The 26,381-nt window shown below is 35.7% G+C and overlaps 1 protein-coding gene across 1 annotated transcript in view; it reads left to right on the plus strand.

The window, feature by feature from the left end:
- Positions 1-24,130, plus strand: part of SEC63 (SEC63 homolog, protein translocation regulator) — a 60,741-nt gene extending 36,611 nt beyond the window's left edge. The window contains exons 10-21 of the mRNA XM_029962768.1: positions 1,208-1,340; positions 2,500-2,592; positions 8,203-8,357; positions 10,187-10,334; positions 12,087-12,169; positions 13,828-13,887; positions 14,114-14,272; positions 15,110-15,268; positions 16,206-16,307; positions 21,376-21,474; positions 22,324-22,428; positions 22,999-24,130. Coding sequence (XP_029818628.1) covers positions 1,208-1,340; positions 2,500-2,592; positions 8,203-8,357; positions 10,187-10,334; positions 12,087-12,169; positions 13,828-13,887; positions 14,114-14,272; positions 15,110-15,268; positions 16,206-16,307; positions 21,376-21,474; positions 22,324-22,428; positions 22,999-23,142 — 1,440 coding nt within the window. The 3' untranslated portion in view covers positions 23,143-24,130. The remainder of the gene's footprint in view (positions 1-1,207; positions 1,341-2,499; positions 2,593-8,202; positions 8,358-10,186; positions 10,335-12,086; positions 12,170-13,827; positions 13,888-14,113; positions 14,273-15,109; positions 15,269-16,205; positions 16,308-21,375; positions 21,475-22,323; positions 22,429-22,998) is intronic.
- The last annotated feature ends 2,251 nt before the right edge of the window (positions 24,131-26,381 follow it).

Genomic DNA, 26,381 nt, shown 5'->3' on the forward strand with positions numbered 1-26,381 from the left:
CCCTTGTCATAGGGTGTCTCTGTTTTCCAGCTAACAGGCTTCTGTCTTTGAGCTGCAGTTCTTGTCAGTATGCACATTTATTGCATTTTATACCATTGGATTTTTGTTCCCTTTCTAAAGCTCCAGTAATCACTGTCATCTATGTTCTGTTTTTTTTTCTGAATATATGGCAGTACGATTCTCTGAAGCATCAATACAGAAGGGTATTGCTAATAATTTTTGTTAGTGTATGCTTTTGGGGCCATCATCATTGTTCCCATTTTTATTTCACTATTTTATCCTCAAACCAGTATTGATAGTTTTTACAAAGTTTTCTTATTTTTATTTCACTATTTTATCCTTAACCAAGTATTGATAGTTTTTACAAAGTTTTCTTATCAAAGTTTTACTACTCTTGGTCTAATGTTATACCAGGATGTTCTTAAGATCTTTTTTCAAGAGTGGGGAAGACTGGTCAAAGGTTGTTGTAGCTTAGCTGTTGATACCCAGACTTCTTGGCTGGAGATTTTGAAATCTCTGTCTCTCCTCAGGTAACCTTTTGACCTAAAAAGTGAAACTTCTGGGCCATATATTGGTGCTACTTTATCTAAACTCCTGTTACTCAGACCTATTTGAGCTGTGGGTCTTGGTCTGGTTGGGATCAAGAAAGGTCATCCTGAATAAAGAACACCACGCTTTTTTCAAGTTGGTGGAGTTTATAAGCAAGTTAAAATACTTGATCTTCAGCCTAAGGGATTTCAGGCTTATAAACCTCCTTCCTGTGATAACTGAGAGTGTTTTGGGGAGGTTTGCTGTGTCTTAGATGGGTGAAAGGTCTCAAGGTCATGCTGTTGCTTGTGTGTATTGAGTTTAATGTAAATACCTTAGAAGTATGGTTGAGTCTAGTAAACCTTGGCAATAAGTTGAGATTTAAAAAATATTTATCTACCAATACAAATTTACTTAAAGCTATTCAAGATAAGTTTCTTACTACCCCCTTTTATCCCCCCTCATTTCCACATTGAAACAATGCATATAAAGACACTTCTTTACTTTGTGAAGCTGGGTTATGAATAAAAAGGGTAAATGTTTATCTCTACAGAAATTTCCAGGGAAAAGTTACTTAAAGGCTTGCTTTTGTGAACATCTTTTTTTTCCTTGTAAACTGTCTTGTATTTGCTTCTCTTTAGCAACAAAATAGCTGTTTGTGTTTGACTATTTATTTTAGCTAATCAGAGAAATTGGTGGCATAAATTTAAAGAAGAATGAGCCTCCTCTCACCTGCCCTTACAGTCTGAAAGCCAGAGTTCTGTTGTTGACTCATCTTGCCCGGATAAAAGTTCCTGAGGTCCTTGAAGAAGGTAATGGCTTTTCCCCTAATCAGATACTGTTGGAAACAGAGCAAGATGTGGCATGCTACAGTATTTATGATTCTTGTGCATTAAAGAGTTGAATGAATCTCTGCTTAATAGCCTCTATGCAGGCAGGGTACTTAGTTTTTCAACTTTAATGACTCTTTAGAACATTTACTTAGTATTTACTCATTCTCATGGCAGCCCTGTAATACTGATATCTTGGTTTTTAATGCCTTTGGCTGCAAATGGCTTAGATAAACTTTTTTTATCTTTGTAATAGGGTAAAAGGTAAAACAAGTGAAGTTTTTTTGCTTTTCAGAGCAAAGAAATCCAAGACAAGCATAATGCTGCTCTCTATAACATTTCCATGTGTGTTTTTGGAGTTTTTTAGCCCACTCTGTGAAACAAAGATGATAAGATGAGAACTATCTAACAGTTACCTGTGAGCTTCAGTTTGTGCTTTGGAATTTTTTGTACTTGTAAATATTCAAACTGAAATGTTCCTAAATGCAGTTCTTAAGTTTAAACCATGAAAGTAATTGTTTTAGGCTGAGAGATGTTCTACATTTTAGTGCAAATAAAAAAACAAACAAACAAAAAACCCCCGAGCAAAACAGGGAAGGTGCTTTGGTTCAAATTCTTCAGTTTCTTTCAAAAGAAAAATAATCAGTCTTACATAGTCATGAAAAATGTCTCATCTTCCTTGCCTGCTTAGTTACTGTTTGTACTTACAGCTTCACAGAACTGTATTCAAAAGTAGTTGCTCCTTCACAAATAGTGTTTTTCCCCAAACGGGTGTTTCGCTTAAAATTTAAAATTCTCTTTTTTAACTCGTGATTACTTAGAGAATTCATGCTATTTTAGTATGACTGGTAAATTGTCAGTGCCATCCTGTTGCTTTTCCTAGTAGGATCTATTAAGTATTTCTTCATTTGGTGTGGAAGCTGGTATACAATATTTGTTTTCTCTTAGCACTTGCTTATTCCTGTTTTGTGGAGAAATGCTGCAGATGGATGTGTCAGTGAGCATAAAGTGGTATTTTCAGTAATACAAGAATGAGTAGGAGTGAAGACCACACCATTAAATGCCCAGTTCATGTAAACTGTCTAATTTTTTTTTCCCCGTAAGGTAGTACAGCATAATTGCAGCCAGTTTTATCTTGCAGATCAGCAGTTTATCCTTAAAAAGAGTCCTGCACTACTTCAAGAAATGATTAATGTGATCTGCCAACTAATAATAATGGCTCGAAGCCGGGAAGGTAAGAAAAGAAACTATAATTAAAAACAGTAAATATGTTTCTTCGTTGTAATACTTCATAAAGTCTTCGGTTCTTGTGGGAAACTTAACCTGTGATATTTAGAAATGCCTAAATGCACTTTTGCTCCTTTTATTGTAATGAGAGAGTTCTCTATTTTGAGGATTGAAATGCTGCTACCCCTGCCAGGCTTTGCTCTGAAATCCTGAGTATGTGTGTTCTGCATGTAGTTCATTCAATAAAGTTTCTCCTTAAATGCAATTGAAAACATTTTCTTAAAGATCTGATGCATTTTCAGTAACAAAGCACTTAGTATAAGACCTGTGTTCATCTGTTCATCCATCTTTCCATTTGCACTTTTACAGTTTTTCCCTCCTCTTGCGAGTGCCACTTCTTTTTTAGATCATTTCTTTGCGATTACTTCATTGTTTGTTGCTCATATTTCTCCATTTCAGGATTCTGTACCATTTAGCCTGCTATGTAGTTTTACTCTGAACTTGTAGGGCAGATGATAAGCTGTAATTGCCATAGACATTACAATTTAATTGAAATGTAATATTTAAGCTTTTTTCTTTTCACTGTAAAAAGTCAATTGCTCTGAAGGTAGTTGCTTGCAATGTAAAGAAGCAAAGACTTGGATATCATTCCTTTATTGCAACAAAGATAGGCAAGGCTTTTTTTTTTACCCCAAACCACTGACCATTTTGTTTGCTGTCAAACAATACATATTGGTTGAACTTTACTAGACTACAACTCCTTTAATGAGCGTTGATAGCCTCCTAACAAGAACAGTTTTGGGAAAGATATTTCCTAGCACCATTGCAAGCGGTGCTGGAAGTTGGGCTTCTTAACAAAATAAAGTGTGAGAGGGGACATGAGCAGATAAGGATGTTGTGTCAAATGTGGGTGTGCCTTTTTTGGTCTGTATAGTACTTTATAAAAAATACTTGAACCTTTGATACTGTAAAATACTTCAAAGCTCTGAAAGATGTCTTTTATGATGAACTATGTATGTATTTGTAAATGCTTGTTTTCTTTTGTGCAAAATGAAACCAAAATAATACAGCCAGAAGCTTATTTTATGCAACTGAACTGGAAGTCTTGAAAAATTAAAAATACCTGTAGTTCTTCTAAAAGCTGAAATAAGATGCTGAGCGTAGTACAGAGTACATGATACACCTTGCAACTTAAATGACCTCCAAGTAGGTGTGTTCTTCTCCTCTAGTTCTGTATGTACATGGAGATAGCTTTTTGATATGAGAGTAAAATGATCATTTATAGATGCAGTGTTTTTAATAAATTGCTTTGAAGTTCCAGAAAATTTAGATTTTAGAGTAAATTAAAATAAATAAACAGTTTTTTGGAAGACAGTAGTGTAAACTAATTTTCTGTTTGCATGTGAAGTGGAAGTGATGGTTATTTATAAACGAAATCTGAACAAGCTCTACTGCTAACAATTTCTAGAGATCATCATGATCTCTTCCAGCCTCAGTGAGTCTGTGAAAGTGGAAGAGAATTTATAGCTGTCATTATGTAGAGTAGATTTGGAAAAAAAAGTAGGAATGTATCATAGGTATAGTGGAGGGCTTGTTGGGTATTTCTTTACAGCTTTTCTCAACATTATTTCCAAAGTTTGAAAGAGACAGTATTCAGAAATTTGGTCTTTGACCTAAAGCAAAATCACTGCTTTTACTATTTATCACTTAGCAAATGTAACACATTGACCCTATTTTTGATGACTTTACATGTAGAGAGAACTTTGCTGCCCTGCTAACTGTTGTTGGGAAACAACTGGAAATTGTAAATGTTTGGTTTTGTTTAGTTTTTTTTGTTGGGATGGATTTGGATTTGTTTCCTTTTTTTCTGTTTTTTTTTTTTGTGTTTTTTTTTTTTTGTTGTTGTTGTTTTGTTTTGGTTTTTTTTGTTGTTGTGGTTGTTTTATTTTTTTATGATATGAGTAAAATTGAAGTTAGATTTTGAAGTTTTTGAGAGACTATTTTGTTTAAGTTTGTGTATATGCAAGCATAATTTTAAGTAGCTTAAAACTTAACTGCTGATGTTTTTGGGGTTAGTTTTAATTTTCACTTAAATCAGCCTTGACATGGTACATAAAATTATCACATTTTATAACTAACCATAGTTTTTCAGCAGACCTGATCTGTGAAAATACAAAGATGATGGCGTGTGTTAATACTATCTAAAGAAAAATTTTGGGGACAGATCTTACTTCGTGAAACCTAAGTTGGTGGTGGGATAAGGAGTCTCATTTTGTGCTGCGTTTGTGTCTTTCAAATACCCTGAATTGTTTTTGTTATTATTATAAGCTTAAAAATATCTGCATCCATTTATGAATACTTTGTAATCCAGTCTTTTGAAGAAAAGCACTTGGGATGACTTTTCACCATCTTGGCACTTTGCTTTGTGGCATCCATTGCTTGCAACCACTGTTCTGTGGCAGTTAACTGATGGCTGATAATCAGCAGGTCTGAATTATTTTCATGGCTTCTTTGAGATCATCTTTAAGTATGATAAGTAGATAGCTGCCTTGTCAAGTGAGGGATTTCGCTGCCAAAAACATAGAATGTGCTCTAGTAACTGTCTGCAGAGAAGTTAGGCATCAGTTCAGCTGTCCAATCAAGGCACATTCCTTAATTCAAGTTGGAAGCTGCAGTGTAGTGTAGAGGTTGTGGTTTAACCCAGGTGTATACCATTCCTTCACAAGCAATTATTATTTGCATTTAAATTTGTGTTTGACTACTTTGATGTCATATGTTGGGTTTAAAGGATGGGTTTAGATAAGGAAGAAATTCTTCCCTGTGAGGGTGGTAAGGCACTGGCCCAGAGAAGCTGTGGATGGCCCATCCCTGGAAGTGTTCAAGGCCGGGCTGGATGGGGCCTTAAGCAACCTAGTTTAGTGGAATGGGGAGGGGATTGAAATCAGGTTATCTTTAAGGTCGTCCCAAACCATTCTCTGATTCTGTATCTTTGGATGATTTTATAACGTTAGATTAAAGGTCATCCTTTATTGTGCACATTGACAATCAGATGTCAAAATGTGTACAGCAAAGGCATTAATTTTATGGCAGGGGCATCTGGGGGATATTAAAGGCTACACTCTTCTCAGGAAATAAAAAGACCTGTGTTCTTTTCATGAAACCAAAATAATATTTTCCAACTTCGTTGAAATATTTTTCTACTGTCATATGGATGATGGGTCAATCCTTTAAGAAAGAGAATATTTTCTGCTCTGACTAGTGCTCTGTGGTCTCAAAGCTGTAGGTAAATTTCCTGCAAAAGCCAGTTTGTCAGACAATATTTAGGATTCTTTTATTGAGTTGTTTTGCAGTGTGTTTTTTTTAATTTAAAAAATCCTGAGACTTTCCTTAGCAGCAGCCAAAAAATTTACAGAGAAGGTGAAAGATAGGTAAGAAGGAAAGTAAGTGTGGTGTTATTTAGTTGGAAGGTTAGTCTTTCTATTACTACTTTTTTTTTTTTTTCCTGAAGATGGAAGTTACATCTTTCTCAGTTACCAATATATCTAGCCAGGTAGTTCCATTCCTGTGTCTGTTTGCATTGCATATAATCTTCACAGTATTTACTAACATACTAGATTTACAAAAGAAATCCTACCGTGTAATTTCATTTGATAGCTGATTATATTTATAGCTTGGTGTAATTAGTGAAGAAATAGGAGATTTGAAAGGGAGAGGGGCAGGTGCAGAGGGAACAGTGATCTTTCATGTGCATTTAACATACCCTCATAGCTACTTAAAAAATTGCAGCAAGATAGTAACTGGTGTAAAGGAAGAAGAAAACATACTGAACACATCAAATTTGGTTGTTTATTTTTTGTCAGATTTAGTACCTTTCGTATTTCCTCTTTTAAATGTTTTAAAATTAATTTAAACTTGCTTTTTATCAAAATATGTAGCCATTGGCACTTAAACATTTAGGAGTTGTAGCTTTGGAACCCTTTTGGTCAGGTGCAGCTAATAAATAGCCTGTCTGCCTTCTCACCCAGGTGTCAGTAAATCCACTTTTATTTGCAACTCTAATTGCCTTCATAGTGTGCTGAGCTTGATCACACAGCCCTAGCAGAGTGGGCATACTCCTTCTGACCATTGCTCTAATTAATCTATTGAAAGATACCTCTGTGCCCCTGTGGTAGTGTCCCAAATATAACAACTAAATATGTCCATACCAAATATATGTATTTGTTTACATAAATGAGTATATTTCTGTAGGTACACACAGACGTTTGTATTTATGCTTATATTTATATATTTGTATGCAGAATATACCTGTAACAGTCAAGGTAATCAAAGGTTAATTGTTTCTCAGAAAAGGTTTTAAAGTATAGGAGAAAACATATGCCAATTATTAAATGAAATGACAGGCATCATAAATTACAGGTGCCTTCTGTAATACTTGTTTAAAATGGCCTTCAGTTCTTTCATATGCCACATGTAAGGTCAGAAAAAGATTTAAGTAGCTTAAATTCCACGTGGCTCTCTGAAGAGGATCTAACTTCTTTTTCTGTTTCATGGTAAAGGATATATAGAATGACCCAAACATGGCCAATTCTGGACTTGCAGCAGCTCTTGAGCTGCAGGGGAACTCTGAAATGATTTCTTTAAACAGGGTTTATGAGAGGTTTTATTCATGAATGGATGGTTGTCAAACAAAGTTATATAGCAGTATGTGTCTACTTTGCTTTTTCATTTCTTTGGAGATGTGATGAAGAGTATTAAATTACTACTTGTCTTTTTGGTTGGTTTTTTTTTTTTTGCTTCCTTTTGCTCTGTTCTGGCTAGGGCTTTCTCCTCCTTTATCTGCAATGTGCAGATGATAATAATAATAATAATAATAATCATCTCCATTATGTGCAATGTAGGCCTTTTTGTACTTTAAAATATTAAAATAATTATATGTAATTTCTAAAGGGAAAGTCAAAAAAGTCTTTGCTCAAACACTCTTTTTAACCTTTGTAAATAAACCTAAAAGTCATGCGTTTGATATTTTTCTAGCTATTCTTGCTGCCTTGTAACATAATATAATATGCTCTGCTTAGCTTCACTCATACATAAAGTTTTTTCTTTAATGTTACCTGTATGTTCATCTCTCAAGATAAAAATCTTATAAATAATGTATTATGTTGTAAAAGATTAATGTTTAATGATAAACTGTAATTATATGCTTACAAAATAGAGCTAAACACATTATACAGACACATATACGTAAAATAAACAAATATAAGCCACGTTTGTTTTGATGCTGCAGTTTTTTTGCTTAATTGGTGGAGGTTTTATCTGTAATAATTGCATAGATAGAGTGTGCTGTTGTTCCCTGAGACAATGTGAGATGGAAGTCTTTCCCTTTCTTAGTGTTAGTTGTGACACTTAAGTAGAGGGAAGAAGATATCTGCTGAGCTGTGTGATTGCAGTGAGAGTAAAAGGGCTGCCTGGTTAATTATGCTGAACATTTTAAGATGTCTCTTTTGCTTGGGGGACTGAAAACAAGGTTTTCTGTGGCTTATAATACAAGTATACATTGTAAAAGTGTAAGAAGGAAAAAAAAGTTTAAAATTATGTTGTTTGTTTCATTCTCCCCAAGAAAGGGAGTTCCGTGCTCCATCTTTGGGATCTTTGGAAAATTGCATGAAGCTTTCCCAGATGACAGTCCAGGGGCTTCAACAGTTCAAGTCTCCCCTTTTACAGCTGCCTCACATTGAAGAGGACAATCTTAGGCGAGTTTCCAATCATAAAAAGGTATAAAACTACAAATGATACTTGTTAAGTTCTTAAAGTGCTTTCTGCTCCTTCTTGTACCTACTTTCCTGTAAGCAAGCAAGGTCATGAATTAACTAAGAGAATAAAAATAGATTTATTTTGCAGCAATTCAATACAATACTTCCTAGATCTGTCTACTTTTTATTTCTTTGAAGTCCATCTCAGTTAGGAGGTGGAAATTAAGATTAGAGATCTGGTGAATGTAAATAAGTGTAAAAGATCAGTCTATGTTGACCTCCTAAACAGAAGAAATTGAATTTCTTTATTAGTACAATGTACTGTCTCCTATTTAGTATTTTTCCAGAATGTGTCTGGAATATCCTACTGAGAGTTTTTTTTTTCCGGGGTGGCTGGGGGTGAACAGGGGAAGCTTGTTTGACCTTATATAATTCTTAATCTATTTTGATAGAAAATAGATTCAGAAACTTACACAGAGGTGTTCATAAAAGGAAAAAAAAAATCAATTACTGTAGGAAGTATTTCAGGTTTTGTGATCCATTACATTTGACAGAGGGTGTCTTATAAAGCTATTGCTATGCAGTTGTAGTGGGGAAAATGTTGGTATTTGTAGAATTTAGGGATGAAAAAGAATAGTCTTGTTTGAATACTTGCATGTGTTTCTTCACTTTGTTTTGCTGCCTGTCCTGTATTCAGACCTGCTTGTTGGTTTGACGCCAGTATATCTTCTACAAATGCCTGGTTAGAAACAAGCAGTTGTCTTCTACTAGAAGCTGTTGACTTTTCTAGTAGTTTTATTACAGTGGTTAATTTGGATAGATCTTGAAAATATCCTTTTTATCTAATGGAAGTTTTGCTTAGCTTTAACTACAGCCTTAGGGGGTGTTTAAATGCTTCTGTGTTACTGTGAAGACTAAGAATTCTTAGGTACTGCTTTTTTTTTTTTTTAATCCCTCTTGTTCATTAAAGATTCAAGTAATGTTATCCTTTGGGTTAAGTAAAAGAACCATTCTCTTATAGGTATCATTAAACTCTTTTTAAATGCAGCCCTAAACTACAGGGACTGTAAAAAATATGCAATTTTAGATGTATTTTTTGACATGTGCAGTGTAACTAAGTACAAAACCCAAGAATTTAACCGTGTTATAATTCCATCTGTCCTTACCCTGAAAGAGGGAAGAGACCAGTTTATTAGTCTTTTTTGTACATGTTCCCATGCACTGAGCTCTTCAAAAATACAGTGCCCTAGACTGGAGGTATGATCAGTCTATTTGGATGCATGAAATTGTTTTTAATAAAGTATGTACGTTTATAGTGGTGAGGTAACCAAGTGTTCAAATCTGTGTTTGTTTTATCCCTTTAGCTCTGCTCTGCAAATCTTAAAAGGATTGGGTTTAGATTCATTTCCAGTTCAGTAAAAAAAAAAAGTAACTTTTATTCAGCTGTTCCTGCTAATACAAATCTCAAAGCACTGAAGTACTCTATCTAAATAAAAAAACCTATTAGTAAGATTTCTTGACTCAACTTTTTAAAAAACCTGGCTGAAATAATAGTTTTATAAGAAACTAAAAAGTGCCATTTCTAAGGGGTGACACATACTAAGGAACACATCAATGTTCAAAGCAGTGCTATTTAGTAGATTTGAATGCAACTTCTTTGGTTTATTGTTTCTCAAAACATATGCTTGCTAGTTTCCTAAGGTGTGGGGTGTTTTATAAGAACAAATCAAGTGGTGTGTAAGTATTAGTAATGTGGGGACATGAGTGGTGTATTATCAAGAGTTTATTTGTGGACTGTGTTCTATGCTACCACATGACATCCTTTCCCTTTTTATTTTTTTTTCATTTCAGTATAAAATCAAAAGTATTCAGGATTTGGTGAGTTTGAAAGGCTCAGACCGTCGCAATTTACTGCACTTCCTAGAAGATAAGAAATATGAAGAAGTTATGGCTGTCCTTGGCAGCTTTCCATATGTCACTATGGATATAAAACCACAGGGTGAGTGGGAGGTGCTTTTGTTCTGTATATGTCACTCTTCTGACATTTTGATAGTCTGTTGGCAGTAGGCTTTTAGAGGATGCTGAAACACAACTCACTGTTATTTATGTGGCCTGGAAATTACATACTTTTTTGAGTGGCAGGTTCTTGTACATGAAATTTATAGTCTGAGGAGGTGAAGTACATTGAAACATTTCACGGATTCCCAAACCAGCCGTAGTTTCTCCTAAAGGAGCTTATCAGATATTTTGTCTGTTGTTTTAGTGTTTCATGAGCAATGTGGAATTCTGGTTGAAATATCACTTTTATTAGCTATCTTTAACAGTTGTGCTTATTCCAGAATTTCTCCTCATGCTGGAGTAAGCTGAGCAGACGTTTGTGAGATTTTGAGTTGGAGACCCTAGTGACTAAATATTCATGGGTTCCTTTGTGATAATCCTTGTATAGTTTTTATATCTGGCAGAATTTGTCTGTGCTATGCTTAGCTACCTTTTGTGTGCAGTTTCCATGAATGTATAATGCTCTCCCCCTCTGAAGATTAAATATATTATGCAGTTCCTGTTAGGCAGCGTTGCAGTGGGAAGTGAATTGATTCTGCATTCTTCTTTCCTTTGTAGAAGATCAGTGCTAGTAAATGTGTGGTATTTGAAAGGTTGTTCTAATTCTTGTTTCTAGTTTATGTTGTTACTGTGATAGCATTGATCAAATTCAAAATGTGATGTGCTTTGTTTGGGTAGCCTGATTTGTATTTGCCTTATGCATAGTCTTCTGTGAGAAGCAAGTGTTAATGGAAATACCTGTTGGAAGCAAATGTCTCCTAATCTTGGTGTTTCTAAATGTTGTTTGTAGGTGTTTTTAAAAACAAATAAACAAAAGATTAGCACAGGATTGTATACAGTCCTGTTAATCTGCTTAAAATTCAGTCTTGGAGTACCTTCCCATATTTTGGCAAACTCTCCTTTTCTGCCCATAGTCTTCATTTGTCACACAGCTGCACTCAGGTGTGGTATGAAGGATTAAACAATGCATATGCATTTCTGTTTAGCTCAGTATTACCATTATATAAAATACATATGTAAGACTAGTGAATATTGAAACTGCTTTCTCAGGGAGAAGTTGAGAGGGAATAAGTAAAATGTCTACCCTGGGATATAACTATTCCTTTCCAACCTGAGATCCTCCAGTTTATAGGTCAGAAATATAAACTCCTCAATGTCTGTCCTGCGGGGTTTATGTCTGATGTTTTACTTAAACTAATCATTGCTGTTCTTTTATTTTCCTTTGCCTTCTCCTTAAAAAAAGAATTAAATGCGTGATTGTTAATGTGGCATTGAAATTGAGTTGTTAATCTTATGAAAGTCAGGAAAATGAAAATTACGATTCCCAGAACAAATATAACAGGGTCCCTTTGGTCATGTGCAGTATTTCATGTTTCTGAAGTTTTATGCTCTAATATATAATGCACAGTATTACAGGGTTATGGTTCCCACAGCAGCTATAACTTTGAATTTTCTAACTTTCATGCAATTAAAATTTCAAACTCAGTGTTGCAGTTTTATAGTTTGCTGAATTACCAACCCTCCTCCTAACAATATAGTTGAGGTTGTAAGAGACTTATTAAATAATATTTTGAAATTTTCTTTTGTTAAAAATTCTAGGATTTGTATGCTTATATTTAGAAGTAGCAGAAACAATGTTTAATGGAGAAAAAGGGTTTAAAGAAGTCTAATAGATGTGTTGCTTTTCTTTTAGTTTTGGATGATGAAGACAGCAACAATATTACAGTAGGTTCTCTTGTCACTGTTCTGGTCACACTAACAAGACAGACCATGGCAGTAAGTATTAAGAATATTTGTTCTTTCAGGGTAACTGCAGGTATATACTAGTAAACAGGCATTTATGCTTTTCAAGCTAGCATAATGTTTTATAAATATAACTGTAAAGTTAAGATTTGAAATTGAGAACTTGTGCTCTTAATCCTTCCTATGTTTTTGTTTCTGAGTGAGAAAGTTTTCCTGGAATAAAACCAGAATTCAGTCTGACCCGTTGCTGTTGTCTAGGGAATGGTAAAAGAATATGGCAAGTGATACTGCTCTGAGGTTTGTAAATAACAGGAAAAGAGACATTCAGAGACTTGGTTCTTGAACTAAAATAAAGTATTCACTCAAGTCCTTAGGACAGGATTTGATTTCACTTTTATGTGGGCTCATAATGTTTCAAATCTCCTGGGTGTTTTAGACACTTTTATGAAAGAAATTCAGCCCAGCAGAATGCAGAATATACATAAGTTAATATAGAGGAAGTACACCAGTGCCACCTGAAGAAAGTGGACTGCTGAATAGGTAACAGTGTGGCATAATCAAAATAATACTACACCCTAGTAGTTAAGCTTCTGACTTGTGCTTATTTTTGAGCTTAAAATGCAGTACTTTCTTTGAACAAAAAAACCTTAATGCACAGGAGCTAAACCAACTCTGACGTAACAAAGACTACAGTGCCGATTTTTTGCATCTGTACTAATCATATAATTGTCTAAGTAAACAGAAAGTCTGAGTTATGCCTCTAAGGTCAGGCACACAATCCATGAGTACTACAGTTGAAGATCAGACTGAAGCCAGTTCAGCTGACAGTCTCTCTATAAAAGTACTGTGTGCTCATGCTGTGGTAGCTGAGGGTACAGTAGGTAAAATGTAAAAGCACTGTATCACTATGCTGAAATGAAAAAATGAAAGAACCTGAAAATTATGAGAATACTGGACTGTACTTAAAAATGAAGATGTCCAACAGCATATAGAAAACTCATTTAAGATGTTTCCTAGGTGACCTCCACTAGGCAGTCTGGCATTGAAATACAACTGCAAAACTAGAGCTAGCCTTTTGTACGATGCTTTTTTTTTGCAGTGGTATCTCCTATTGCAATCTTTATATAAGACAGCTCCTTATGACTGTTTTGGTTTTGGTGGGGTTTTTTTGATAGCATATAGTATGTTTTGAAGAGAGAAACGCAAGGAAAAAAGATCCATTTTCATAGAGATATCTTAGTCTACAGAATACTAACATTGTGTTGTGTCTTAATGTTTCATATTTCTAGTTTGATTTGTTGTTTTGTGTCCCTCAGTAACAGAGCAGCTGTTGAAGTTTTTAATGCTCTGACAACTGGAGCAGAATTAGCATTTTACTACTTCTTGCTTTTGTGATACAGTATTTCTATGCTTTATAAAACAAGTAGATTCTTTTGAACAAGGTGACATGTTGCTACTGAGTTTCTTTATAATACTAGTGATGGAAAAATCTGAGACCAAATGTTTGAAATAGTGTTTAATTTTGATCTGTTAGTCCCCCGTTGTGTCTGTCACTGATAAAAGAATTTGCCATAATGAGTAAAAGATTCAGACCTGATTAAGCTGATTTAGTTCAAGTTCAAATACAAAATAATAATTTGCTCTTTTGGTACAGAGAGGCATTAGTAGTTTTCACATCTTTCTCTAACCAGGAAGTGTTTGAAAAGGAACAGTCTATATGTGCAGCGGAAGAGCAACCAACAGAAGAAGGGGTAAGTGAAGAGTGAATGTTCCTCTTGCTAATTAAAGAGAACTTTCTTTCAGATCTTGAGTTGCTAATTGTGTACTTCTCAAGCATTTTTTCTCAGAAATGCCTCCTGAAGTGTATCTTGAGCTGTGCCTTTTAATTTTGTTTCTCAGCTTAAATTGCTTAAACTACAGTTGAATGCCAGAAATCTTATGAACAGAATAAATATTTTAAATACTGCTTTCCTACAGCAAGGAGATGTCAACAAAGTTAAGAGCAAAGGATGGCAGCAAAAGAATAAAGGCACCAAGAAAGCTTCGAAATCAAAGAAAAAGAAGCCATTGAAAAAGAAACCTGTGCCACCTTCATTGCAACCACCGAAACAGCAGAAGCAAAAACAAGCTAATGGGGTAGCTCATAGATTCAATGATATTTTATATTTTTATTAAGTTTATCACTGCTTATCTGAGGCAGGTTTTATATCTGTCTCTTACATTTCGGTTTGTGCTTTTGTGAAGTGTATCTTCTAAAATAGTATTTGTTTTCTTTACATTTAAAAATAACTAGTAAAGTAATTAGGGAGCCACCATGGTTTCAGTGGCCTGCTGAAAATTGTGCTCAACTATTTCAGAAATCTGGCTTCGTAGTCCCTTCTTATTATTAGTTCTTGTTATGCTGCCTTCTGTGAGGTGAATTGTTCTGTAACTTCTACTTTTCCCTTAAAGGAAAAAACTGCAATGAAACTTTCTTCTGATAAATTAGTACCTTTGTTTCCACTTTATGGTGTTTTCTCCACCTTGTGGGTTGTGTTGTAGGTACTTTCTTAAGCTCTCTGTGATTTTTCTTAAGACTTCTTGAAATGCAGTCCCAGAGTCATATAGAACAGTTTGGGTTGGACAGGACCTTGAAGATCATCTAGTTCCAACCCCTCTGACATGGGCAGGCATGCAACACACTAGACCAGTTTTCCAAACGGGCCTTGAACACTTTCAGGGATGGGGCAAACAATCCAGGAATCAAACACTGTTTTCTCCTATTCCTGTTGTGGGTGCCATAAGGAGAAGGAAAATTGCTTCCTTCCTCCTCTTAGCAAGTAATGTGAGAAGGATTAACCTTCATTGTAGAGAAACTCTGTGATACAAGAAGAGTGTAGATCGTGTGGCCCTAGGACAGGTGCTGTGAATGCTGTGTACTACAGTAATGCAGACTAAGTTAGAGGCATTGTCTTTTTTTTTCTTTCCCATTAGGAAGTTGTTGTGAAGGAAGAAGAGGAGGAGGTCTCTGATAAAGGAAGTGATTCTGAAGAAGAAGAAACAAACAGGGACTCTCAAAGTGAAAAAGAAGATGGAAGTGACAGAGACTCTGATAGAGAACAAGACGAGAAGCAAAACAAAGATGATGAAGCTGTAAGCTTTACTTTATCTTGAAGGGTAATATTGCCTCTGGGGTTGACAGAAGATGCATTTAATTCTTTACCATCCCCTCAGGCCAGGGAACACTAGGATGAAGGAGTAATACCAGTTCTCCAGAGGTTTTCAGATCTCATTCTGGCGTAAGAGCTTTGTCACTACAAGTTTGTTTCAGAAAGAGTAGTGAAGGGTCTTTGCAGCATAGTCAGAAAAATTAAATGACATGAGAAAAATGGCTGAACTTCAGGAAAAGATTGTAGTGTTTCTTTTAGCTTAATTTGATTACTAGCTGCTACAGACTTTGTGAGATAGTCTCTCCCTTGAACTGTGTTCTTGACAGGCAGTGGCTGTTGCATGCTGCATAGTGCATATTCCAAGCACGCAGTAGTTGAACAAACTTGTACACGTGCTTACTAAACTGTAGTCACTGTTAAGTTAGTAATTTGAAACTGTAATTGTAATTGAGAATGAGACATTGTGGTGGTAGATCATTTCTGCACCACAGGTCTTACAGTGGAAGACTTGTGTGACAGCTGAAAGTCCCATACAGAGTGAGAATAAGCTTCTGGTGGGAAAAGAAACATCAAACTTGTAATCAGAACTCTTATGGCTCAGGTAGTGAGTGTTTACAGATAGTGCTGTAGAACTGAGTTTTGAAGAATGGGTGCAAGCCCCACAGATCTGCATTTTGGGGTGTGTTTTTTTGTTTGTTTGTTTGTTTTTTTAAATAATTACTTAGATGGTCTCTAGTTTTACTGTTGCTTGGGGTTTTTTTTGCCTTTGATTGTACTGTATAACTCAATCTCTACATGCTTTTTTCCCTTTATCATATTTAGTGTAGCACAAGAACTTGTCACATGTACCATTTTCACGGACTAAAATTTCTGTCTTTTTAATGCAAAAATTTCTGTCTTTTTAACCTTATCTTTGACAGGAGTGGCAAGAACTACAGCAAAGTATACAGAGAAAGGAACGAGCCCTTCTTGAAACGAAGTCAAAGATAACGCATCCTGTTTACAGTCTTTTTTTTCCCGAGGTCAGTAATAGAAAACATTACAGTTGTAAAACGTGAGAATTAGTAATAATACAAAGTAATTGTTCTTTTTGTATTTTTGCTGTAAATACTGGGCTTTTAAAAAAGTCTAAAACTTGAAAAAAATCTTATTTAATTTTATAAAGTCTTAACTTATAAAATCCTATTAAACGCCTTCAGATACTTTTCTAAAAACTTTTTTTTTATTATTCTTCCTATCCAGTTCCCAGAGACTTGCAAACTTGTATGAAATTTAAGGTTCCTTTTTGATAGCAGTAATGCTGAAGTGGGTTTTTTTCCTACTGATCTCTTACATATAGGTAGATTATGTCTGAAAGCTTTTAATCTGATAGGGATCTAATTTATAGTCCTTTTCTTTACCTTTTTTTTTTTTTTGGTCATTTTGCTATGGGATGTGAAAGCACAGCTCTAATAAAGAGCAAGTAGTATTCTACCCTTAACTCTATATCTAACTGCAAATACTTGTGACTGGGGGAGGTCCTGACCCCTCCTGTGTTAACAGTAATGACAGGAGAGTTTGGGAGTTATTTGAATCAGCAGATTGTTTTGGCTTACTGCTTGACTTCAAGTCTCAGTGCAACAACGTGGTGGCAGCACAGTGTGCAGATGTGGAAGATGGAGTTGGTTGGCAAAGCTATGTCTTTCTACCACAATGTAGTCTGGAAGTGGTGGAAGCCAACTGTGGAACAGTCTTTCCTATAGAGCTCAAAAGTAGAAGTTCAGGTGTGGTGTTGGAGGAAGGGATGTATTTGAGAGCAGCGACTCAGGTGTCTCTACAGCAGTCTTTGGCATTGAAAGTATGTTGTGATGTATCGGTTGTTACTTACACAAACAGCAAACCACTCAGTAGTTGTCTGAAAACCCCTTACAGCAAGAAAACCTTGAAAACAATGGGATTTTTCAAAGTGTGGTGTTTGTGTCCTGAGCAAATAAGTTAGCTGGTTGGGGGTGACCAGACTGGAACCAAGAGGAAGGAGTATTTGGCTACATTTTCTTTCCAGGCCAGTGGTTCAGAGGTTTCCTTTGTTTCCTTGCAGTCTGACTAGGGAACCAATCTAGGATCTCTGTCATTGTGCTATCTCCAATAATAGAGTTAGGATGCAAAGCTTATGCTTCCTCTTGTGTTTTAAAGAAGACAACTGAGATGGGGAAAAAGAGTAAAACATGAGAAAAAAGGAAGATACTATGTATATTTGCTCTCTCCTCTCAGTCCCCGGAGCTCTTTATGTATATACCCCATAAAGCTTGTTGTGTTTGCAAACATACTCCATTGTCTGCATGCTTGTGATCATACTGTTCTTGCTGATTTTACCTAGTGTAATCATTAGAAAGCAAACTGTGGGAAGCAAGACCTGTTCCTAAGGACCTAGAGAGGATATACAAATAAAGCAAATACATTGTTTTCCTGAAGGCCTTAGCTGAGAGCTGTCTGGCCTTGTGACATCTAGTTTTGTAATGGCTGATCTTAATGCTGTATTTTCCTGACACTTAGGTATGCTCCCATCTCTCAATACATCTTCCAGAAGTACACCAGCATAAAAGAAAAAGGTGTGCTGGCATTTTGCTCTTCTGGCTGCCTTAGATCATGTAAAATATGCTGCAGTCTTAATACCTCCTTGCTGCAAAGGCAGCTGGCTTTGGTCACCAGTCGAAGTTCAGAGAATGAATATGTGTTATCCCCAGTGCCTCAGGGTTGCTATTTGTATTTCTCTTTTGCTGCACTTGAGGGTTCTTTCTGAGATTTTGCTTATACTTTCTCTGTACCAAGCTGCATAAGCTTTAGCTGTGTCTACCCAAGCTACAGATGGGTTTTATGATAAAACCTAAATACAGTTCACTGCTAAAAAAATTCTAGGGCTGAATTGAGTGCTTTTACTTGAAAGATACAGGGGTATTCTCTCATGGTACTGTAGCTGTAAATTTTCAACTTTTCTTTATGGATTTCATGAAAGTTGAATGCAGCTGTGTGTGGTGCTGTAGCTGCAGTTGGAGCATGTTCAGATAGAGTTGATCTGCAACATCCGAAGAACAAAATCTATCATACTCGCTGGAGGTTTTTTTGCATCTGTTATTTAGAGTATTGCACGTATTGTGGTCATGGCCAGTTCAGAGATGCAGAGTTAAGGATAAAATGGTGTATTCCAGAACTTGCAGATGTTTGAGTGTAGCTGAGCCTAATATACTTGTTCTCAGGGGACAGCCTTATGGATGTTTCATCCAAGTTTTGGGGCAGTTGATTACTCTGCCAGAGATGTGTCTTTAATCTATGCTGGTTCCTAAATAATTATCTTTTGCTCCTGAATCCATGGATCCAGAAACTGCACAGATTGTAGTTTTGACATTTTTAGGTAGAAACTGGCCTTGATGTTCCAATTTCATGAACATACTGGTTCCCTGGCATGCCAAACCTTGCACCCATCTGTTAAAGGGCATTTTGCCCACTTGCCTGTTAGTTTGCCAGATTCTCACAGGCATAAACTTTAAATTCCACCCAATAAGAGAGAGGAAAATGACACTCCTACACAGTTGTCCTTTCTGTAAAAAAGCGATGGCACTTTGGGGTCAGTAGCTTTACTTCCAAATGGTTTACTATATAGATTCCTTGATCATTAGATCAATGAATGTCATTTGCCCTGGTACCTCTTCCCCCCTTGGCTGTTATTTTTTACCAGTTTTTGTGAAAATCCACTTGGCAGTTTTGATCTTTTGTTCTTAAAAAAAATAAAAATTCCTTGCCATTGGGAGTAATGAAAGTCTACACAAGCCAGTCAGCACAGTGTTTTGGTAATATAAAAAATAATGCATTGATACGACTGCAGATGCTTTTTTCTCTGGTGAGAGTCTTTACAGGCCCAAAATGCTGAGTAGCCATTCTGTAAGGGGTCTTGAAAAAGAGCTTGTGGCTCTTTTTCATCTCTACTATTTATACTGTTCATCTTTCTATTCCTAGAGGCCTCTTGACTAGGAAATAAGCACTCCAACTGCATAAGAACCTTCTTTGCTTCAGCTGTCAAGGAGATTGACAATATATTTACTGTTGAAATTTACAGATAAAATAACTTATGCTTTTTAATCACATGGGGTGACTTTTCATAAAGAAAATAACTTGGAATAATTGTAAGAATTTAGAATGCTATATATTGTGGTCTTAAATAGTGGAGGAATAGGTTTTTGTCCTGGTCACAGTGCCTGTTTCAAAAACAGGAAGGAGTGCTGTTGCTTTACTGTGATGCAGTTGCCTTTGCTTTTATACACTGTTAAATGGGCATTTAACATATTGAGTTAATTTTACATTCTGTGTTCTGGGACTCAGCAGTGCTAATTCAGGGTGTTTTGGTTGTTGATGTGAGTGTCTTGCTGTTGTAAATAGTTGAATATTTCAGTGAGATTGTGATAGTTATTACTAGCATAACAATTAGTCACTTCAAAAGAGAATAGGAGTTAATTTATCTTTTGTAATTTTTCAATTTTTACATTATTTAAATTTCAGATCACCAGACAGTGTTTTCTGAAATTTTAAAAATATCTAAAACTACTGAACTTTTGAGTCTTTCAGTGGACACAAAAGTTCTTCAAATTCTACATATTAACAGCATTTATTTCCCATCCATGGAATTTAGAAGAATCTCAGTGGTGGTGTTAAAGTCCAGTGTATTCTTTCATTCAGTCCTCCTAATGCTGTTAGATTAAAAATTAAACAAAACAACCACTTTTTATGTGACAGTGAAGCAACTACCTGATTGATTTTGGTGTAAATATGTAAAAATTGTCCTCCTGGTTTGGAGCTTTGACTTGTAACTGTTCTGACATTCACTTTTGAGGGCTTCAGTCTGTTATAGATGTGATCAGTTACCAAACCATCAGGGGTGGATAAAAATTGTTTTGGAACACAGATGGACATTTGAATTGTGTAAAAGGAGTGTGTGTTTTCCCCTTTTTCCCCTGAAGGGCAAGATTATGCTGTTATGACTATTACCTATCTACTAAAATACTTCATTATGAAGAAGTCTTCCCCCTCATGCCCCCACTATTCTCACTTGTTTAAAAAAAAGACTTAAGGAGATAAAGGAATGGAAACTTGCTTTGCAGTACTAAACTAGCTTTTTTGCAACAACAAGGTTTCAGCTTCTACTACAATAAGGTGGATTTTGCTTAAAATGAGCGCCAGGGGGTTAACCAAAAAGGTGTAGGGTTTAAATAAAGAACAGTTGATGCTGAAGAACTGTCTTTCCCATTTGAGAATCATTGTGTCTATGCTGCTGAACTGCACGACAGTCTTAAAAATTTGACTCCAATTGAAGAAAAAAATGTTATTTTTTACAGTGTTTCTGTCTTTTATGAAGGACCACACTCATTTAATTTAATTTAGGAACTCTGCTTTGGTGCCTGCAGTGGCAAAACCTATGGGTCCTGTAGCTATTTTGAAAGCTGTGTGTGATAGGCAGCAGTTGTTGGGCATCCTTTACAAATACAAATCAGTATTGACTGATATTGATTCACTTCCTCGAAGTGAAATCTCAGTATGTTCAAATTTCATTTTTCAGCAGATTCCAACTTCTTGGGGTGGGGGAGCAGTGGGTAAAGTATGCTTGCCTGAAAAAGACTACTGAGAAGAGTACTTTATCGGTCTTTACGTGTTCCTTGCTTTATATGTTGAAATATTTATCCAGGCTGGATTTCTGTAGAAGGACGTAAAGTAGTCATTTATTGCATTAAGTTGCTCATTAACCCTCAGCGAACACAATTCTTTGGAATGGTTCCATGTCCCACATGGTAGTTTAAGTTAAATAGATGGAATGAAGTTTTTGGAGACCAGCAGTCACTTCTGATAATCTGTTTGCCTTCAGTGTACAGTATCTACTATATATTTTATTCATGCATATCCACAAGTTTAAAAAAACCACAGAACACAAACCGCCTCCTTTCTGTCTGTATTACAAGGACCAGCAATTCCTAATTACCTGTTATAAAGTGCAGGGGCATAATTTTCTATGACTTCAATAATCCTGGTGTTTTTGTTTTCTTTTGTTTTTTTTCCCCCTTCTGAAAGGAAAAACAAGAATGGTGGTGGCTCTATATTGCAGATCGGAAGGAGCAGATGCTAATATGTATGCCATATCATGTTTGTACACTAAAAGATAAAGAAGAGGTAAAGTACTGGGAGAGTTTTCTTTTTGGAGTATTAGAAAACTCTATTGAAGTGTCTATGGTATGCAAATACATCTAGATTTTAATTTTTTTTATACTTATCTATTAAGATGGAAAACAAATCTTACTCTCCTGATAAAAGTGGGGAAGAGTCTTTTAACCATGAAAATTGATAACGGAGAAAAAAAAGTAATTTAAGATGACTTTCAGGTTTCTTTGCAGAATATGTTTGGGTTTTTTTCCCCTGATATCAAAAGCTGATGAAACCCAGTATTCATATACAATTTTATTCTTAAAGTTATTAAAATTTGTTAGAAATGTTAAGTGTCCTCTTTCTTTAAAGCAGAGACTGTGACAAATTAATTCACCTCGGCTCACGTGAACCTTTCTGGGACTGTAACCTTTGGCTGTGTTCTTGATACTTTTCTGAAAAATGAAGACAATGTATTTGTTCTTCCGAACTTTATGTTATATTCAATTTCAAGTAACAGTAGAGTTAAGATAATGCTTTCAGCAGACTAAATATTTTAACCTGTTTGGGTTTTTGAAATTTAGCATACAAGGGGGTGAAATTGTGTACTTAATGTAATTACTTGGTCTAACTCAGAAAACATGTGACTGATTATTCAGCTTTCATGGAAGGGATTGTTCCTGGGTATTGTGACTCTTTTCTGTGTCTGTTTTATTACATAGAGATTTTCAAAGAAATGTCACTACTAAGAAACTAAAACATTTCTTAAAAAGGTATTATTTGGTAGTAGTATTTATTGTTCATTGTAGTACTCAGGTACTTATTTTAATGTGTCTTTTGAAAGCAGTAAGGACTTACGGCTTAAATTCTATTTTGTAGGTAGAACTGAAGTTCCCAGCACCAGGCAAGCCTGGAAACTATCAGTACACAGTTTATTTAAGATCAGATTCATATATGGGATTGGACCAGATTAAACCATTGAAGGTGATGTTTGACTGTGTTATGTATTTGTATTACATTGAAAGTTACTTCATATGGTTATTAAAACCCCAGAAGTCCTGTTATCAATAAGAATTCAGCCTGTCCTGATTTTAAAACAAGTGAGAAGGAGGGACTAATAAGTGGTTTCTGCCTGATGTCAGTAATTGCAATTTTATGATGCATTAAGCAGGACTAAAGTTCGTGATGCTTTCCAGTGCCTATGTATTTTATTCACATTTTTCTAGCGTTTATTAAATTTCTGCAGTATCGTTGGCTCTGGCTTTTTTTACCTTGAGGTCTGCCATGGCATTTCTCTGCCCTTAGTCCTAGATTCATACAGTTAATGAGAAAAATCTGGCATGCCATATTTCTGGAAGCAGTTCTTGGTTTTGTTTTGGATTTTTGGGGTGAGATGGGATTTGTTTTGTTGTTTGGTTGGTTGTTTTTTTAACTGTCCTTTTTGTGTGGTGTGTCATTTGTTTTTGGGTGGGTGGGTTTGTTTGTTTTTCCAAATTGCTGTTTATTGTCTGTAATCTTTTCTTCCCCCTCTTCTCTTCCCTTATCCAATTGCAGCTGGAAGTTCATGAAGCAAAACCAGTTCCAGAAAATCATCCACAATGGGATACAGCAATAGAAGGTGATGAGGACCAGGAAGACAGTGAGGGCTTTGAAGACAGTTTTGAGGAGGAAGAGGAAGAGGAGGAAGACGATGATTAAACAGTACTATTGATTGACTACAATATCTGCACATACTGCAAACTCTTGGTCTGACTGTGGAACTTGTAAAATAACCAAGAAACACAGTACAGAAGCTTTGAGAAGGCTGAGTTTAAATTTTCTTTACCAATTAAGAGTGCATTATGTAACTTCTCAGTGGAGGTGAAACAAATCTGTTGCCATTGATACACCTTGGAATATGCTTATGGCTCATTATAGCCTTCAAAGTGCAGGATGGTGCATTTGTTTCAATTGAAAATAAAAGCTTTTTTATTATAAATGTCCAAAAGTGTGGGCTATGTATTGTCTGATCAGTTTAGGGTCCAATTTAAATAAAAGGTACTACTAGCTAGGAGCAAACTTTCACAATTTTTCTGCATTAAGAATTTATTTTAGAAAATTTTTTGGTATATTTGACGTTATAAATCTCTGCTGATTGAAACAACATCTGCTCAACTTTCAAACTTGATTGGTTCTGTGGTATTCATTAGCTATTTTATTGTGATACTGCTCACATCATTCATAGCTTTAAAAATCTGTTTTACTTAACATGATCATTATAAATTGACACCATACCCATTGCCATGTTCCATATATTCTGGAGGGCTGCTTTTTTTAGGACTGTTGCCTTTTTATGCCCGAGATTATAATGGAAATCATAAACTTTCTTGACTCTGCCATAGGATACTTCTTAATGGCTTAAAACATTTTTAAGCCTGTATTTCATCAGATCAGCAGAAGATCTGAGTCTTTTGATAAACAGAATGTCTGAAAACAATTTTGGGACCACGTGTTATGTAAGTAAGTGGCTTTTGTGTAATACCTTTATAAAAGGTACGTGCTGAAAGCCGAGGTATATTCTGAATCTACCTGACACCGTCAGAAACGTTCTAAGGGTAAAATACAACATGCATAGAGGGCATGTTTTGTATCAATTTTGAATTCCCATGAATAAACTGGACAATTTGATGGCTGTTTGCATTTGTAATAGTGTGCCTCTTTGTCTGAGTTGTTTTATTTTTTTACCTCAGTCTCCTGCAGGGTTGTAAACAAGACTGATTGTTTGATTCTGTCACTACTCCTGTTTAAAAAAAAATCAAGTCTAATTAGAGAATAATTTCAGGGAGGAAAGAATCAGGGCTGTTAGTGTATTGTATGACTTGACAAAAGCCGTGGATGGATTCTTCCTTTTCTTCCTCCCAATAAAACAAATGAAAATTACTGAAAATATTGCATTTCTATACTTCAGAAATATGTATGAGTGTTCTGCAAGTAGGAACAGATGTATTTCTGTTCCCATGTATTGAATTAGGAAAATGCAATGCTGTAAAATATGACAAATTGCCATGAGGGAAAAATTCCATCCTATGAAATTTGCCCAAAGCCAGAATAGGTGCACACTAATTTGTGACCTTGTTTATTAGAAAGGGTTGTCACTTTAAATGCAAATTTACATTGTTATATTCTTTGTAATTGCAGTAGAGCAAATAAAATTTGAAGATGTTCTAAATGAGATTGTTATCTTTCAAATTACTTCTGAAGTGCACATTTTGCAGAAAAAGCTCTTGTAAACCATAAGCAGTGTCAGGTGTTCAAACACAAGAATGAAGAATAGCTTTAAATTAAACGGCTTCTACGCTTGATGGCTTTTAACTCCAGTTTTTATTTGCAAAATACAGTAGAAAAATAACAACAAAAAAGCTCTAGTTGCATTCCATAGGCTTTTGAGTCAAATTCTGCATTGATGAGAGAAATTATAGTAAAAAATCTGGTGACCCTTTCTCAAGCAAGTAGGCAAAGTGAATGGTAGGATTACATCGTTCTGTCAGAACAACTCATAGTGAAATTCTACAATTGTTAAAAGCAGGGAAATGATTATAGTTAGGAGAAGTAGTTGATAATAGAAGCATTTTGGGATGGGGGTGAGTTGGGCTGTGCTATGACCATTTATCCCTAAATTTTACTGTTAAAAGTCAAGGTATATACTGGCAAGATGTGAATGCATTGAAATGATTTCAAAAAGAAAAAAAAAAAGAATCACATTCCTGGTCTGAACACTGAACTATTTTTGTCTTAAAGATCAAAGCTGACATCTGGGATTACACTGAAAGTTGCAAACCAAGGATATTTCTATTGAGCCAACAAAGGCTCATTCAAATCTAATACTTCTTCAAATCTGTCTCCTGTATAGTCAAGGTAACAATAGAAGATGTGAGAAGAAAAATTGTGGTGGTATTGGAAACCTTGATAACATGAAGAAGGCATGCTGATACTTTTAAAAATGCTGGCTGTGTAGTTGTGCATAATTTTACAACACCCTCCAAGACAGATGCAAAAGTGGGGCTGAGGAGGTATTTAAGAACTTCACAGAGTTGAAACCACCTAACTGCAGATGCCCAGCATTACTGAGTTGTTGGTTCATCTGTTGTGTGGTGTGTCTATTAATAACCATTTCTTAATAAAAATTTGAATTGTCATTCAAGCATTGACCAACTCCCTCTTGAATAACAGTTACCAGGATGGGAAAAGCTTTACAGGAAGAAGCGGCATTTTGTGCTCACTGTTGTATATGCCTCACTTTCTCATAGGGTTTAGGAATGAATTTGGCCAGTTTTACACCTTCTGAAACTCTGGGCTAGTAACTGAAGAGCAAAAACAAGTTCTAGAAATAAAATCTGCATTGCTGCTGCCTTCCCTGTGCAATAGTGACCCAAGCATAATTGGGAAGCAGCTAGTATTCTTTTGTGTGAATAGATTTATTTCTGCCCTGCTGCTGTAGTGCTCCTTTTTGTAGCCCCATGGTCTAGGTCAGAGGAGGCAACTGCAGAGCCCAACTGTCCACTGCTGCAAATACCTTCATGGCTTGCAGCACTTCTGAGGGATAAAAATGGGACTTTGCTGGAATAGGCAGGAGGGTGATGCAGTGTGACTGGCCGTGCTCCTCCTGGCCCAACTCAGTGTGGGTGTGGGGTGCTGGTGCTGTAACTGCATTTGTAGAAAGAAGTACCATGAATTAGATTTAGGGCAGATAAATGCTGCTTGATGAAGCAGATGTGTGCAGATAGAAGAAAGAAGTAATAAAAATGAGACTTTTCTTGTTTGTTTGTGTAATGTGATTTAACCTTCTGCCCTGCAAAACGTTGGCAGAGGTTGATTACTATTAAAAGTAATTAAATACTATTAAGTGTCTGTGAGTTGGAAAACCCTTGAGTTGCAGGGGAAGAGAAGATGCTTTTCCC

This window comes from Manacus vitellinus, unplaced genomic scaffold, assembly GCF_001715985.3.
Source record: "Manacus vitellinus isolate BGI_N305 unplaced genomic scaffold, ASM171598v3 scaffold_4_pilon, whole genome shotgun sequence".
In the NCBI taxonomy this organism is placed as follows: domain Eukaryota; kingdom Metazoa; phylum Chordata; class Aves; order Passeriformes; family Pipridae; genus Manacus; species Manacus vitellinus.